Source organism: Myxine glutinosa, chromosome 3 (assembly GCF_964187855.1).
Source record: "Myxine glutinosa chromosome 3, kmMyxGlut1.1, whole genome shotgun sequence".
Lineage (NCBI taxonomy): Eukaryota > Metazoa > Chordata > Myxini > Myxiniformes > Myxinidae > Myxine > Myxine glutinosa.
Genome location: NC_136263.1, coordinates 178,027,717 through 178,041,036, shown reverse-complemented (window position 1 = coordinate 178,041,036; position 13,320 = coordinate 178,027,717). Strand labels below are relative to the sequence as shown.

The window sequence follows — 13,320 nt, the reverse complement described above, 5'->3', positions numbered from 1 at the left end:
GAGATTTTCCCCCATGCCCACGCCCCACCACGGCTGCCCCCAACCCCACGTCCCCCCAGCACTTCGCACTGCGAAGTACGTTTTTATCCGGAACGACGCACACCGGGAACCGTTCCGGCCGCCGTACGATGGACCTTTCCGGGTCCTGAAGAGGGATGACAAGTCGTTCATCATTGACATCGGCGGCAAACCGGACCGGATCTCCATGGACCGCCTCAAGCCGGCCCATTGGCACCTCGACCAAACTCCACGGTTGGCCCTTCCTCCACGACGGGTCCGTCCCCCGTCAACCAAGCCCCCCGCCCGACCATCCAACGCCACGCCACCTACCACCCCCACACGAATCGCCAGGGGTCGTTTCTGCCGTGTCATCAAGACCCCCCTCAAACTGACTCTCCCGGTGCAAGTTAATTCTGGGGGGGGGGGGGGGGGGGGGCGCATGTAGCGGTTACCGGAAGCATGACACAATCACCTTGCACCGGCCGATGACGTAACCGGCGGGCGGTTACTTGCCCGGACTCGCCCGGACGTGTCCGGACTTGCCTTGCCCGGGCGGACTCTCGATTTGCATACCACGCCCCGTTGAGAGGCGTGGCTGACTTATTTGCATACCACGCCCCGCCTGAGTGGCGTGGCTTTTGTGTGGTGAACTTTTGATATAAATTGCCGCCCGTTTTAACGGGCTATTCAGTGCTTTTGAGTTCTTTCGAGTTGAGCTAGAATAAATAGCTCAGTGAAACTTCGTTCCTGGTGTCGTCCATTTTGTCCGGCTTTATCGTGCGAACATAGCTCCACAGTAGAACTTTTCTGAAGCGAAGAGGCGTCCCCGGTAGTTGTTTCAGACGCTAGTTATATGTATTTGAAGGAAAAAGAAATAATGGGGAAATAAAGCAGGAAAAAATTAAAATTACCCTTTATCTGCTACCAGGAAATAGTCGCGATCCGCAGCTTTCAGCAGGATGGTGTTTGGTGCGACTGGGCCCCACAATCTCTGCACAGTTTCCCACTTTCCATGGTGCTTTGGGTTTTTACAAACCTCATGTACACTGCCAACGACAGATTATCGCACATGATGCAAATAAAATCAAACTTGGTCAACATTCGGAGCCTCTATTCAAATCCAGGTACAAGAAAGAGCCACATACATTTCCTGCGCATAATCAAAATAAATGAGGATGTGAAGGTGAAAACGTAAGACCTTGTTAAAAACTACGAGGGCGTGCTGAAAAGTAATGCCTCCGATCCTTTTTATTCAAAACTGGTAAAGATATTCGCATAAATTAAAGTAAAGACCGACCTGTGAGACACCAGGATGACAGTTTGGAGGTGGGCGGAGATTTGACCCCAGGGTAGACAAGACAGGTAGACAGGTAGACAGGGTAGACAGGGTAGAGGTGAGTGTGCATTCATGACTCTGGGCTACCCTGTCAGCCAAACTGTCGTATTTTTTGTAGATTTACAACACCAACTCTTACTCGACATTTAATGAGTGCTTGTTGTCATATCTCTTGTTTCAAGGTTGTAACTCATTTTGCTCTTATCCTTCATTTTGTAATTTTGTACTTTTGTTTCCTTTGTTTCAGAAGTGTTTCAGCACTGCTTCATTCGGCGAAATAAAGGCATGCTTCCGATCTAAGGCTTGAAACACGTTAAAGATGTCAACCAAGGCTCACTCCATGTTTGGTGCACTTCACAAACCATACTTATTTCACCAAGAGATTTGAATTTATTATTTTTAAACGAAATTGTCCGCATTGCAGGAATAGAAAGACGTTCTGGGGGCGGGTGAGGGGGGAGGAGGATAGGTTGATTTAAACCTGGTCATTGCGATGCAACCAAGAGGGGTGAGTTTCTTGTCATCTTCATAATAAGATAGTTGTGGTCTTCCAGTTGAATACTGAAGCACCACGAATCTGCGTTTCCAGCTTTTCTGAATGAACAATAAAAACAAGAAATGTTAAACATCAATTTAACAGTTTGTTCTTCTTTCATACAAAGTAAAATACAGTACTACGTTTTGTGTTTCTGCATCTGTATATATATATACACACAGTCACGTGAAAAAGTAAGTACACCCCATGTAAAGTTTTGACGTTTTCAACATATTTCAACATACAGCTATTTGATCTTCATTTCTACAATATTGATAGATAAAGGTGAGATAATATAACAAATATCATGAAACATTTACATTTTGTAGTCCATTGTATAATTTAAATAAACATAAATGCAAATTTCACATGAGGAAAAAGTAAGTACACCCCTACATTTATCACTACTTCAAATACCTAAAATTAGAATCAGGTGCACCAGCTCAGGTGCAAATGATTAGAACATCGTTAGAGAGGATCTTGGAGAATCAGTCTTATTTAAACCTCAGACATTTAGTTTGGTTTGCTCTTTGTTGTTGAAGTGGGCGGCGTCACCATGCCTAGATCAAAAGAGCTCTCTGAGGCCTGCTGAAAGAAGGTTATAGATGCCTACTCGTCTGGGAATGGATTTAAAAAGATCTCCAAACAATTTGAAATCAATCATTCGACTGTCCGGAAGATCATCTACAAGTGGAGAAGATTCCAAACAACTGCCAACTTGTTCAGGCCAGGCCGCCCCAGCAAGTTCAACCCGAGAGCAGACCGCAAGATGCTGAAAGAAGTCTCTACAGGTAGCTCTTGCCACTGTTGATGTCAAAGTGCACGCGTCTACCATTAGAAAGAGGCTGCACAAATTTGATCTACATGGGAGGTGTGCCAGGAGGAAACCTTTGCTGTCCAGAAAGAACATCAGGGCAAGACTAAAGTTTGCCAATGAACACCTAGGCAAAGACCCTTACTTCTGGAACAATGTGCTCTGGACAGATGAGTCAAAGGTAGAGCTATTTGGCCACAGTACCAGAAGAGATGTTTGGCGAAAACCAAAGACAGCATTTGACCACAAGAACCTGATACCAACTGTAAAGCATGGTGGTGGAAATATTATGGTTTGGGGCAGCTTTGCTGCATCAGGGCCTGGGCAGCTCACCATCATAGAATCCACTGTAAATTCTTCATTGCACAAGAGGGTGCTTGAGGATAATGTGAGGCCATCTGTCTGAAAGTTGAAGCTCAACCAAAGGTGGACCTTTCAACATGACAATGACTCTAAACAGACCAGTAAATCCACCAAGGAATGGCTGAAAAGAAAGTAATGGAGGGTTCTGGAATGGCGAAGTCAAAGCCCGGATCTAAATCCCATCTAGATGTTGTGGGGGGATTTGAAGCGAGCTGTGCATGCAAGAAACCCCTCAAACATCGCACAGCTGAAAGAATTCTGCATGGAGGAGTGGGCAAAAATTTCTCCCAGTCGATGTCAGAGACTCGTAGACAGTTATAAGAAACCCCTACTTGAGGTTGTTTCTGCCAAAGGGGGCAATACCACCTATTGGAGCCAAGGGTGTACTTACTTTTTCCTCAAGCGAAATTTGCATTTATGTTTATTTAAATTATACAATGGACTACAAAATGTAAATGTTTCATGATATTTGTTATATTATATCAACTTTATCTATCAATATTGTTGAAATGAAGATCAAATAGCTGTATGTTGAAATATGTTGAAAAAGTCAAACTTTTACATGGGGTGTACTTACTTTTTCACGTGACTGTATATATATATATATATATATATATATATATATATATATATATATATGTGTGTGTGTGTGTGTGTGTGTGTGTGCGTGTGTGTGTGTGTGTGCGTGTGTGTGTGTGTGTGTGTGTGACGCGCTCTGGCAAAAGCAGACACTTGGGGGCATTTCTCTTAGCGAGACAAAGCCGAAGAGAGTCAAAATATGACCACAGGGACCAAATTGGGATTTTTATATGGATAGAAAGAGTAACTTTCAGAATCATTGGAATCTCCTGCGATGAAGCTAACTCCGAGGGCCTTTCACTCACTCACCGCAGGCAGGTTGGTGGTCTTTCTGTCTTCTATCGACTCCTATCGGGCCTAGCTCCCCCAGCTCTATCTGTGCTCTGTCCCCCAAATATTCCGACAGATCGCACAAGATCTGCCAGTAACCCTCTTCTGGTGAAATTGCCAAAATCAAGACTCTCTGCTCACCTTCACTTCTTCATTCCTCTATACTCCCACCTCTGGAACAAACTCCCTCACTCTCTTCAATCCCTCTCCTCCCTCCTGGTCTTTAAAACAGCTGTTCACCACCATCTGTTAGCTTCCCCCATCCAAAACCTTGATCTCTTCTACCCCCGTTAATTCACCCAAAATCCACTTTCTTTCTTCTGAAATACCGACTTTTTTCTTTCCTGAAAGTTCCAGCAGTGTCCATGTGTTTTATACTTTATTCCCATGCCTCCTCCCCCCAAGCCCTCTCCCTCCCACAGATCTTCCGTTGTCCCTGTTCTCTGCTGTTGTACTTGTGTGCTTCCCTCTCTCTCCCCATCTTGTCTCCCGCTTCCTTTTTTGTATGTTTTGTGTGTCGGTTTTTTTTTTTTTTTGTGATTGATGTTAGCTCTTACATGAGCCTCGATCTTGTGTACAAAAAAAAAAATAATAATAATTTTTCCTTATGGTGAGAGATGGAGTAGCCATTGTCAGGAGGAAGAGGTGTCGTGAGACTGGCAGATGGTTTATGTACAGTATCTAGTTTACACAATCCTTATGCTTGGAAATGTCAACACAGGGATAATTAGAATCAAGTTTACATAATCTTCACTGTACTATGAGCCCTTCATGCCGAGCCGTGTTACCTTTAGTCGGAAATTAATTTTAGTTGGAGGTGGAGACTTGTAGAAAAACCCTTGCAGGTATAAATTGCCATCTGCCATGTTTCTTCGACTCTTCACTGAGGCAGGGGCAATTCACGTGCTGAAAAGTACAATACATGTCTGTGTCCAGTCATTATGCAAAATACATTTGGCAAGCACGTTTATCATAATCGTGTCTCGAAATTAGCCTCATGATTTAAAATGTCAACCAGCCAATTATTCAGATGCAGATGCAGAAACATTCCGACGTGTGGTCGTCCAAGATGGCGGAAGCAAAATCATGTAACTGCACTCTTTTAGCTCCTCCAGAACCCTTACATTAGTCATGTTGCACTTCTCATTAGAGTTGTTAACGCGAATCGGTAACTTGGACTCGAGTGTGACTTGAGTTGCTTTTTTGGGACTTGGCGACTTGACTTGGAAATAATGAATTGGTCGCTTGACTTGAGACTTAGTGTCATGTGTGAAGGTGCAAATATTCCCCATTTTATCCGGACACCGTTACCGTGGGTTTATTTCCGTTTCCGGGTGTTACGGCTCAGCTCGGATGGCTGGGGGTGAATCGGGCCTGCATCTGCAGAGTAAATAAACGTGTGCAACAATCGATCGTAGTCTGTCGAGATACCTTACATTGCGACGAGGATAAACATCTAGACCATGACTTCTTTCGGCCATGTAGATGAATTCAGCCCTCATGAAGGAGCTTTTGACACGTATTCTGAGCGGTTGTCTTTGTACTTTGAGGTAAACGACATCGCCACAGAAGCCGGATGAAGGCCGTCTTCCTGTACGTTTGCGGGGGAGAGACGTTTACACTTGTTAAAAACCTGATTCCTCCTCGGACAATCCAGGAGCTCACGTATGCAGAGCTCAAGGCCGCTTTGAAGGAACATTGTAATCCATCTCCTCCAGTCATCCTGTGTCGGTTTAGTTTTTATATGTGCAGACAGCAGCAAGGTCAGTCGATCGCAGACTTCATTGCACACCTCAAAAAACTGTCACATCTGTGTGAGTTTGGGGACACGATTGATGACATGCTCAGTGATTTGCTGGTGGTTGGCACGTCCGATGACCGCACTCGTGGACGCCTGCTTGCTGAGAGAAGACTGACTTTCCAAAATGCCAGAGACATCGCCAATTCCATGGAAAATGCTGAACGCAATACGACAAGCATCGGTGCCACTCGCTCATCTGGCACAAGCCCTTCTGTGAATCGGTTGGATCATGCTCAGCCAAAACGTTGGAACAAGGCTCCTCGTCACAAGCCAGTGCAGTCTCAAACCCACAACAAATGTTTTCGGTGCAACAGAAAGCACCCTCTGGAGACGTGTCGGTTCAAAGATGCAACCTGCCATTTCTATTGCTCCAGCTTGCATCACTCGCAAATCGGGAAAAGAGAAAGCTGCTAACAAGAAGATTCATCAGTTTATCGGTTCAGAGGAACCTGAGCTTGACCAGGGGAGCTCTGTTTCCGACAACTCAGAATCGTGTCACCTGTTTCATATTGATTCTCACCATAAGCGGGACTCTTTTCTTGCCACTGTTGTCGTCAACAATCGACCATTGCAAATGGATGTCGACACTGGTGCAGCTGTTTCGCTCATCAGCCATGCCGTTTGCACAAACCTGTGGAGTGATGCTGACCGACCCCACCTGAAACCTAAAACCTATGGACTCTCCACCTATACAGGTGAGAAGATTGTTCCCTGCGGTACATGTGACGTCACGGTGGGCTACAATAACCGCGAGTTTCACCTACCCCTGATCGTTATTTCTGGAAAGGGCCCTTCCTCACTCGGCAGGAACTGGTTGAGCATAATTCAACTGAAGTGGAAAAGCATTCATCAACTCCAGGCAGCCAACGTTTCTGCTACCACAGCATACACACTCAAAAATGTGCTGGATACGTACCTGGATGTCTTCAAGAATGAGCTTGGAACCTTGAAAGGACATACGGCTAAACTCAGTGTTGACCGGGATGCCAATCCTATATTTTGCAGAGCTCGCCCGGTCCCTTTCACCCTGCGAGAGCAGATTGACAAGGAACTGGATCATCTTGAAAATCAGGGCATCATCGAGCAAATCCAGTATGCTGAATGGGCGGCGCCCATCGTTCCGGTAATAAAATCAGACCAGTCCATCCGCATATGTGGAGATTATAAAATGATCGTGAACAAGTGTTCTTCATTGGATAAATATCCAATGCCGAGGATTGAAGACCTCTACACTCATCTCACGGGAGGCAAGACTTTTACGAAACTCGATCTCAAATCCACCTATCTGCAGCTCCGCTTGGACGAGAATTTGAAACAGTATCTTACCATCAACATGCATCGTGGGTTGTCCAGGTACTACCGACTCAGTTTTGGAGTGAAATCTGCACCTGCCATTTATCAACGTGTCATTGACAGTTTGTTTGCCGCCGAACGCAACGTCGTTTGTTACCAGGATGATATTCTGGTTACTGGTCGTACGGACGTGGAACATCTACAAAACCTGGATAGAGTTCTGAAGAAGATTTTGAACTCCGGCCTACATTTGCGTCGAGACAAGTGCAAGTTTATGGTGCCATCGGTCATGTACCTGGGTCATAATATTGATGCCGAGGGTCTACACCTGACAGATGAGAAAGTCCGAGCTATCAAGGATGCTCCTGCTCCACGAGACGTAACCGAATTGAAGTCATACCTCGGTTTGCTTCAGTTCGATGGTCATTAGATCCCGAATGTAACCGACGTTTTGGGCCCCCTTTATCATCTTTTGAGGAAAGGAGTCTCCTCGAGCAGGTGGTCTACTGAACAATCAGCCTTCCAGACCTCCAAGGATCTGCTCAAATCGTCCAATGTCATCGTTCATTTTGATCCAGAGAAGGATCTTGTGCTGACATGCGATGCCTGTCGGTATGGAGTGGGGAGTGAATTATCACATGTGATGACTGATGGTATGGAAAGACCTGTTGCATTTGCTTCCAGAACATTGTCCCCGGCAGAAAATAACTATTCCCAACTTGACAAGGAAGGATTGGGAATCGTTTTCGGCATCAGCAAATTTCGCCAGTACCTTCTTGGACATCATTTCACAATTCACACTGATCACAAGCCGCTGATCAGTCTGTTTGGTTCAACAAAGGCGACGTCTGTCACACAACAGCCCAGGATCATCCGATGGTCCCTGTTTCTCGCTGCTTATGACTACACCATATGTTATAAGCCTGGTTCGTCTATCACAAATGCAGATGCCATGAGTCGGTTACCCCTTCCAGAATCCGTTGATGATTCACCTACACCAGGATCCATTATTGCACTGATGGATCATCTGGAAGATCGTGCTGTCGACGCCGGCCAGATCCGCACCCATACTCGACGAGACCCTGCTCTGTCTATAACTGTCCAGGCTGTACAGCTTGGGTGGCATTTGCTACCTGAGGGTGACCCAGATTTTGCGGCTTTTAAAGCAAGTAAAAACAAACTCAGCGTGGAAAATGGTTGCCTACTCTGGGGATGTCGTGTCGTTATCCCGGAAAATCTGCATTCCAGGGTCATGGATGAAATCCATGACTGTCACCCCGGGATTGTGAAGATGAAGTCACTCACCAGAAACTATGTGTGGTGGCCAAATCTTGATGCTGATGTCGAACATCATGTTCGACATTGTTACCCCTGCCAGAGCACCCGGAATACACCTGCGAAAGCGCCACTGCTTCCCTGGGAAAGTCCCAGCGAACCGTGGCATCACCTACATCTTGATTACGCCGGGCCTATTAACGGCAGCATGATTCTAATCATCATGGACGTGCACACAAAATGGATCGATGCCTATGTGACGCGTGGTACTACGTCAGCCATTGTCATCGAAAGACTCAGACGCTGTTTCACCACTCATGGTCTGCCCAGGATGATCGTGAGTGATAACGGTTCGTGTTTTTCCAGTACCGAGTTTGCCAAGTTCACACGTCGGAACGGCATCAAACATAAGTTTGTCAGCCCACATCACCAGGCTTCAAATGGCTTGGCCGAACGATCCGTGGGAATCATCAAATCCGGATTGCAGAAACTTCAGGAGGAAAACCTGGAAACAAAGCTGTCTCGTCTCCTGTTCAAATACCGCATCACGCCACAATCAACAACCGGTGCAGCTCCGTCTGAGTGATTGATGAAACGACACCTGAGATCGACACGACAATCTCAAACCAGACATATCATCAAATGTTTATCAGAGCCAGCTCAATCAAAAGTTGGTCCACGATAAGTCGTCCAACAGTCGCTGTATCAACATCGGAGATCCAGTGTTTGCCCAAAATGTAGGTGCAGGTGCGACGTGGCTACCGGGGGACATCATCGAGAAGCCAGGTCCCATGTCCTGCGTGATTCGCCTGCAGGACGGCCGTGAAATTCGTCGACATCAGGACCACATAACCTCCCGTCACTGTCAGTCGATAGAGCCTGCAGCATCGTCACAGTCAGGACAACAGTTCGACCCGCCACTGCCGGAGATCGTCGTGGCCGCTCCAGCCGGCTCGGATGCCCCGAAAACCTCTGCGAACGCTACACCCTTCGTGGAGACCAAAGGAATCACCTCGGACTCTGTATCCACTGGTACACCGCCACCCAAAGGAATCACCTCGGACTCTGTATCCACTGGTACAATGTGACCCAAAGGAATCACCTCGGACTCTGTATCCACTGGTACAATGTGACCCAAAGGGATCACCTCGGACTCTGTATCCACTGGTACAATGTGACCCAAAGGAATCACCTCGGACTCTGTATCCACTGGTACAATGTGACCCAAAGGAATCACCTTGGACTCTGTATCCACTGGTACAATGTGACCCAAAGGAATCACCTCGGACTCTGTATCCACTGGTACAATGTGACCCAAAGGAATCACCTCGGACTCTGTATCCACTGGTACAATGTGACCCAAAGGAATCACCTCGGACTCTGTATCCACTGGTACAATGTGACCCAAAGGAATCACCTCGGACTCTGTATCCACTGGTACAATGTGACCCAAAGGAATCACCTCGGACTCTGTATCCACTGGTACAATGTGACCCAAAGGAATCACCTCGGACTCTGTATCCACTGGTACACCGCTCAATGTGTGAGAGAAAAGCACCCGACCGTTTGAATCTTTGAACATGTTCTATTTTCACGTATTTTCATTATTTTAATAATCGTTTGCACATATTTTCACATGGTTTTGGAAATGCTGCTTTTGAAATGTCAATTTTGGAAATCCAGCACGTATTGCTCTTGGTAATTTTAGACTTAAAGGGGACGATGTCATGTATGAAGCTGCAAATATTCACCGTTGTATCCGGACACCGGCTTATTTCCGTTTCCGGGCATTACGGCTCAGCTCGGCTGGCACTGGGGTGAATCGGGCCTGCATCTGCAGAGTAAGTAAACCTGCGCAACAATGGATCGTAGTCTGTCGAGATACCTTACACTTAGTGTTTTGGACTTTGTGACATGACCATAATTACTTGTCGACAACCTTTATTTTCCCCCACCCTCAAAATCTGGGCAGTGGTACCACATTATATTATACGCCAGCTACACCTTCTCATTCAGAAGCAGATTCACCGCCATTTTGTGTGCAACCAGCTGCAGCGACCCATTTAACATGTACAAGTATTTTCTTTTTCAACAACGACGCAAGATCACTCCGATTCGCAAAAAATTAAGGAATCTTATTGTGACGTATGCAACATGTAGACCTCACAATCAGAAATATGTGGTTGGCACGTCACTTCCGGGTTGAGGCCGACTCAGTGGACATGCTTTCACATTGTTGACTAAAGGCTTTTAGGCGTTGTTGACAAAGCTAAAAACCATCAATCTGAATCGGCATTCTTTTAAAGAACCACTTGGAAGAACATCAAATATCAACAAAATGCACACTGCCTGTTTTGAAGTTAACCTACAGTAAAAACTAAAATGCCACTCAGTCGAGCGCATACCTCTGCCAGGCTGATCAGTTTGCATTTTGTATCTCACTGATGTATGGATGTAAATCTGGCCTCTTAACGAAAATCGAATCAGTTCATCATTTTCACACACCCAACCTGTTCACCAAGTTTCGTCCAAATCCGTCCATAACCTTTTGAGATATCCTGCTCACAGACAGATCGATAGACACACAAAGGCTTCAGGCAGTAGCCTGACATGTATGACGAAAATCGAGAGAAAAATAATATTTGAAGATGGTCATTTTGATGATATCTTTCCCACCAGTAGCTCAGGAACAACTAGAACGGCACTCAGTAAAGAGCACACCTCCACCTGGTTGGCCTTTTCACTCAATGGTGAAGAATCACTTAAAAATTCGACTACCTGGATCCGGATCCGCATCTTCACCAAAATTGAATCAATTCTTTCTTGTCACACACACAACCTGTCCAAAACGGTTCGGCCAAATCCATCCATAACTTTTTGAGATATCCTGCTATGTATCGTTTTTAGCCCGATCTCCAAATGCTGAAGAACCACTTAAAATTTTAAATAATGCTTATATCCGAATCCCTATTCAGATCTTCACCAAAATCGAATCAAATCGTCCTTGTCGGACACAAAACCTGTCCACCAAGTTTCGTCCAAATCCATCTATAACTTTTTGAGATATCCTGCTTTGTATCGTTTTGAGATATCCTGCTTTGTATCGGCCCTCTTTCCCAATGCTGAAGAATCACTTCAAAAAATTCTAGTAGCCGGATCCGAATCCAGATCTTCACCTAAATCTATTCATTTCGTCCTTGTCACATACGCTACATCTCTGCCAAATTTCGTCCGAATCCACCCACAACTTTTTGAGATATTTTGTTCACAAACGGACAGACAGACAAATGGACAGACAGACAGACAGGGGTGAAAACATAACCTCCATCCACCTTTGGTGGCTGAGGGAATAATCAAGGAATACTCTTCCGTCCGTAGCTATAACAATCAATCAGTGGGCGGGGCTTAGGGTGGGCTCTTCTGCACTGCTTCCTTCCTTCTGTGTAAATGCTGCTTCATCAGGATGTAGATTACTGCACTGCGGTGCATCTCTGATCTGATGTCATAAGGTCAGAGGTCACTGTCACCTTGACCTTTGACATACACTACATGACTAAAAGTATGTGGACACACGAACATCACACATCTCTTTCCAAAATCCTGGGCATTAATATGGAGTTGGTCCCCCCGTTGATGCTATAACAGCCTCCACTCTTCTGGGAAGGCTTTCCACTATAGGTTACAACATTGCTGTGGGGATTTGCTTCCATTCAGCCACAAGAGCATTCGTGACATCGAGCACTGATGTTGGGTGATTCGGCTTGACTCGCAGTCGGCGTTCCAATTCATCCCAAAGATGTTTGATGGGGTTAAGTTCATGGCTCTGTGCAGGCCAGTCAAGTTCTTCCACACTGATCTCGACAAACCATTTCTGTATGGAACTCGCTTTGTGCATGGGGGCATTGTCATGCTGAAACAGGAAAGGGCCTTCCCCAAACTGTTGCCACAAAGTTGGAAGCACACAATAGTCTTGAACATCATTGTATGCTGTTACGTTAAGATTTTCCTTCAATAGAACTGCAGGGCCGAGCCCGAACCATGAAAAACAGCCCCAAACCATTATTCCTCCTCCACCAAACTTTACAGTTGGCACTATGCATTCGGGCAGGTAGCGTTCTCCTGGCATCCGCCAAACCCAGATTAGTCTGTCGGACTGCCAGATGGTGTAGCGTGATTCATCACTCCAGAGAACGTGTTTCCACTGCTCCAGATTCCAAAGGCGGCGAGCTTTACACCACTCCAGCAGACGCTTGGCATTGCTGATGGTGATCTTAGGCTTGTGTGCAGCTGCTCGGCCATGGAAACCCATTTCATGAAGCTCCCGATGAACAGTTGTTGTGCTCACGTTGCTTCCAGAGGCAGTTTGGAACTCGGTAGTGAGTATTGAAACCGAGGACAGACGATTTTTACGCGCTATGCGCTTCAGCACTCGTCGGTCCCGTTCTGTGAGCTTGTATGGCCTACTACTTCACGGCTGAGCTGTTGTTGGTCCGAGACGTTTCCACTTCACAACAAAAGCACTTCCAGTTGACCGGGGCAGCTCTACAAGTGCAAAAATTTGACGAACTGACTGGTTGGAAAGGTGGCATCCTATGACGGTGCCATGTTGAAAGTCACTGAGCTCTTCAGTATGGCCTATTCTACTGCCAATGTTTGCCTATGAAGATTGCATGGCTGTGTGCTTGATTATATAAACCTGTCAGCAAAGAGTGTGGATGAAATAGCCAAATCCACTAATTTGAAGGGGTGTCCGCATACTTTTGGTCATGTAGTGTAGAAGTCAAATAACATTGACAGCTTCACTTTTTTTCCTTCGGAGTCCTCTGGTAAAGTATGTTGAAGATAGCTGAAACCAGTGAAAGGGTTCGCATGTTATCGCACTCACAGCCAAACAGGACAGACCAACATATCACGAAAAATTTTCATTTTCATCATAACAAACATCCCGGGGTGAAAATGTAATCTCCGTCCAACTTCGGTGGCATAGTTAATAA

General features: G+C 45.9%; 1 protein-coding gene across 3 annotated transcripts in view; it reads right to left on the bottom strand.

The window, feature by feature from the left end:
- LOC137423029 (pleckstrin homology domain-containing family S member 1-like) overlaps nt 1-13,320 on the bottom strand; it is a 41,737-nt gene that overhangs the window by 25,599 nt on the left and 2,818 nt on the right. For 2 of the 3 annotated variants that reach the window (XM_078774762.1, XM_068109801.2), the window contains exons 2-4: nt 4,746-4,863; nt 1,818-1,930; nt 912-1,046 (exon numbers count right to left, since the gene is read on the bottom strand). In XM_078774762.1, the coding sequence (XP_078630888.1) occupies nt 912-1,046; nt 1,818-1,930; nt 4,746-4,823 (326 nt within the window). In that variant the 5' untranslated portion in view covers nt 4,824-4,863. Of the gene's footprint in view, nt 1-911; nt 1,047-1,817; nt 1,931-4,745; nt 4,864-10,077; nt 10,097-13,320 lie in introns of those variants that run through there. The other variant, XM_068109800.2, reaches the window with a different exon arrangement.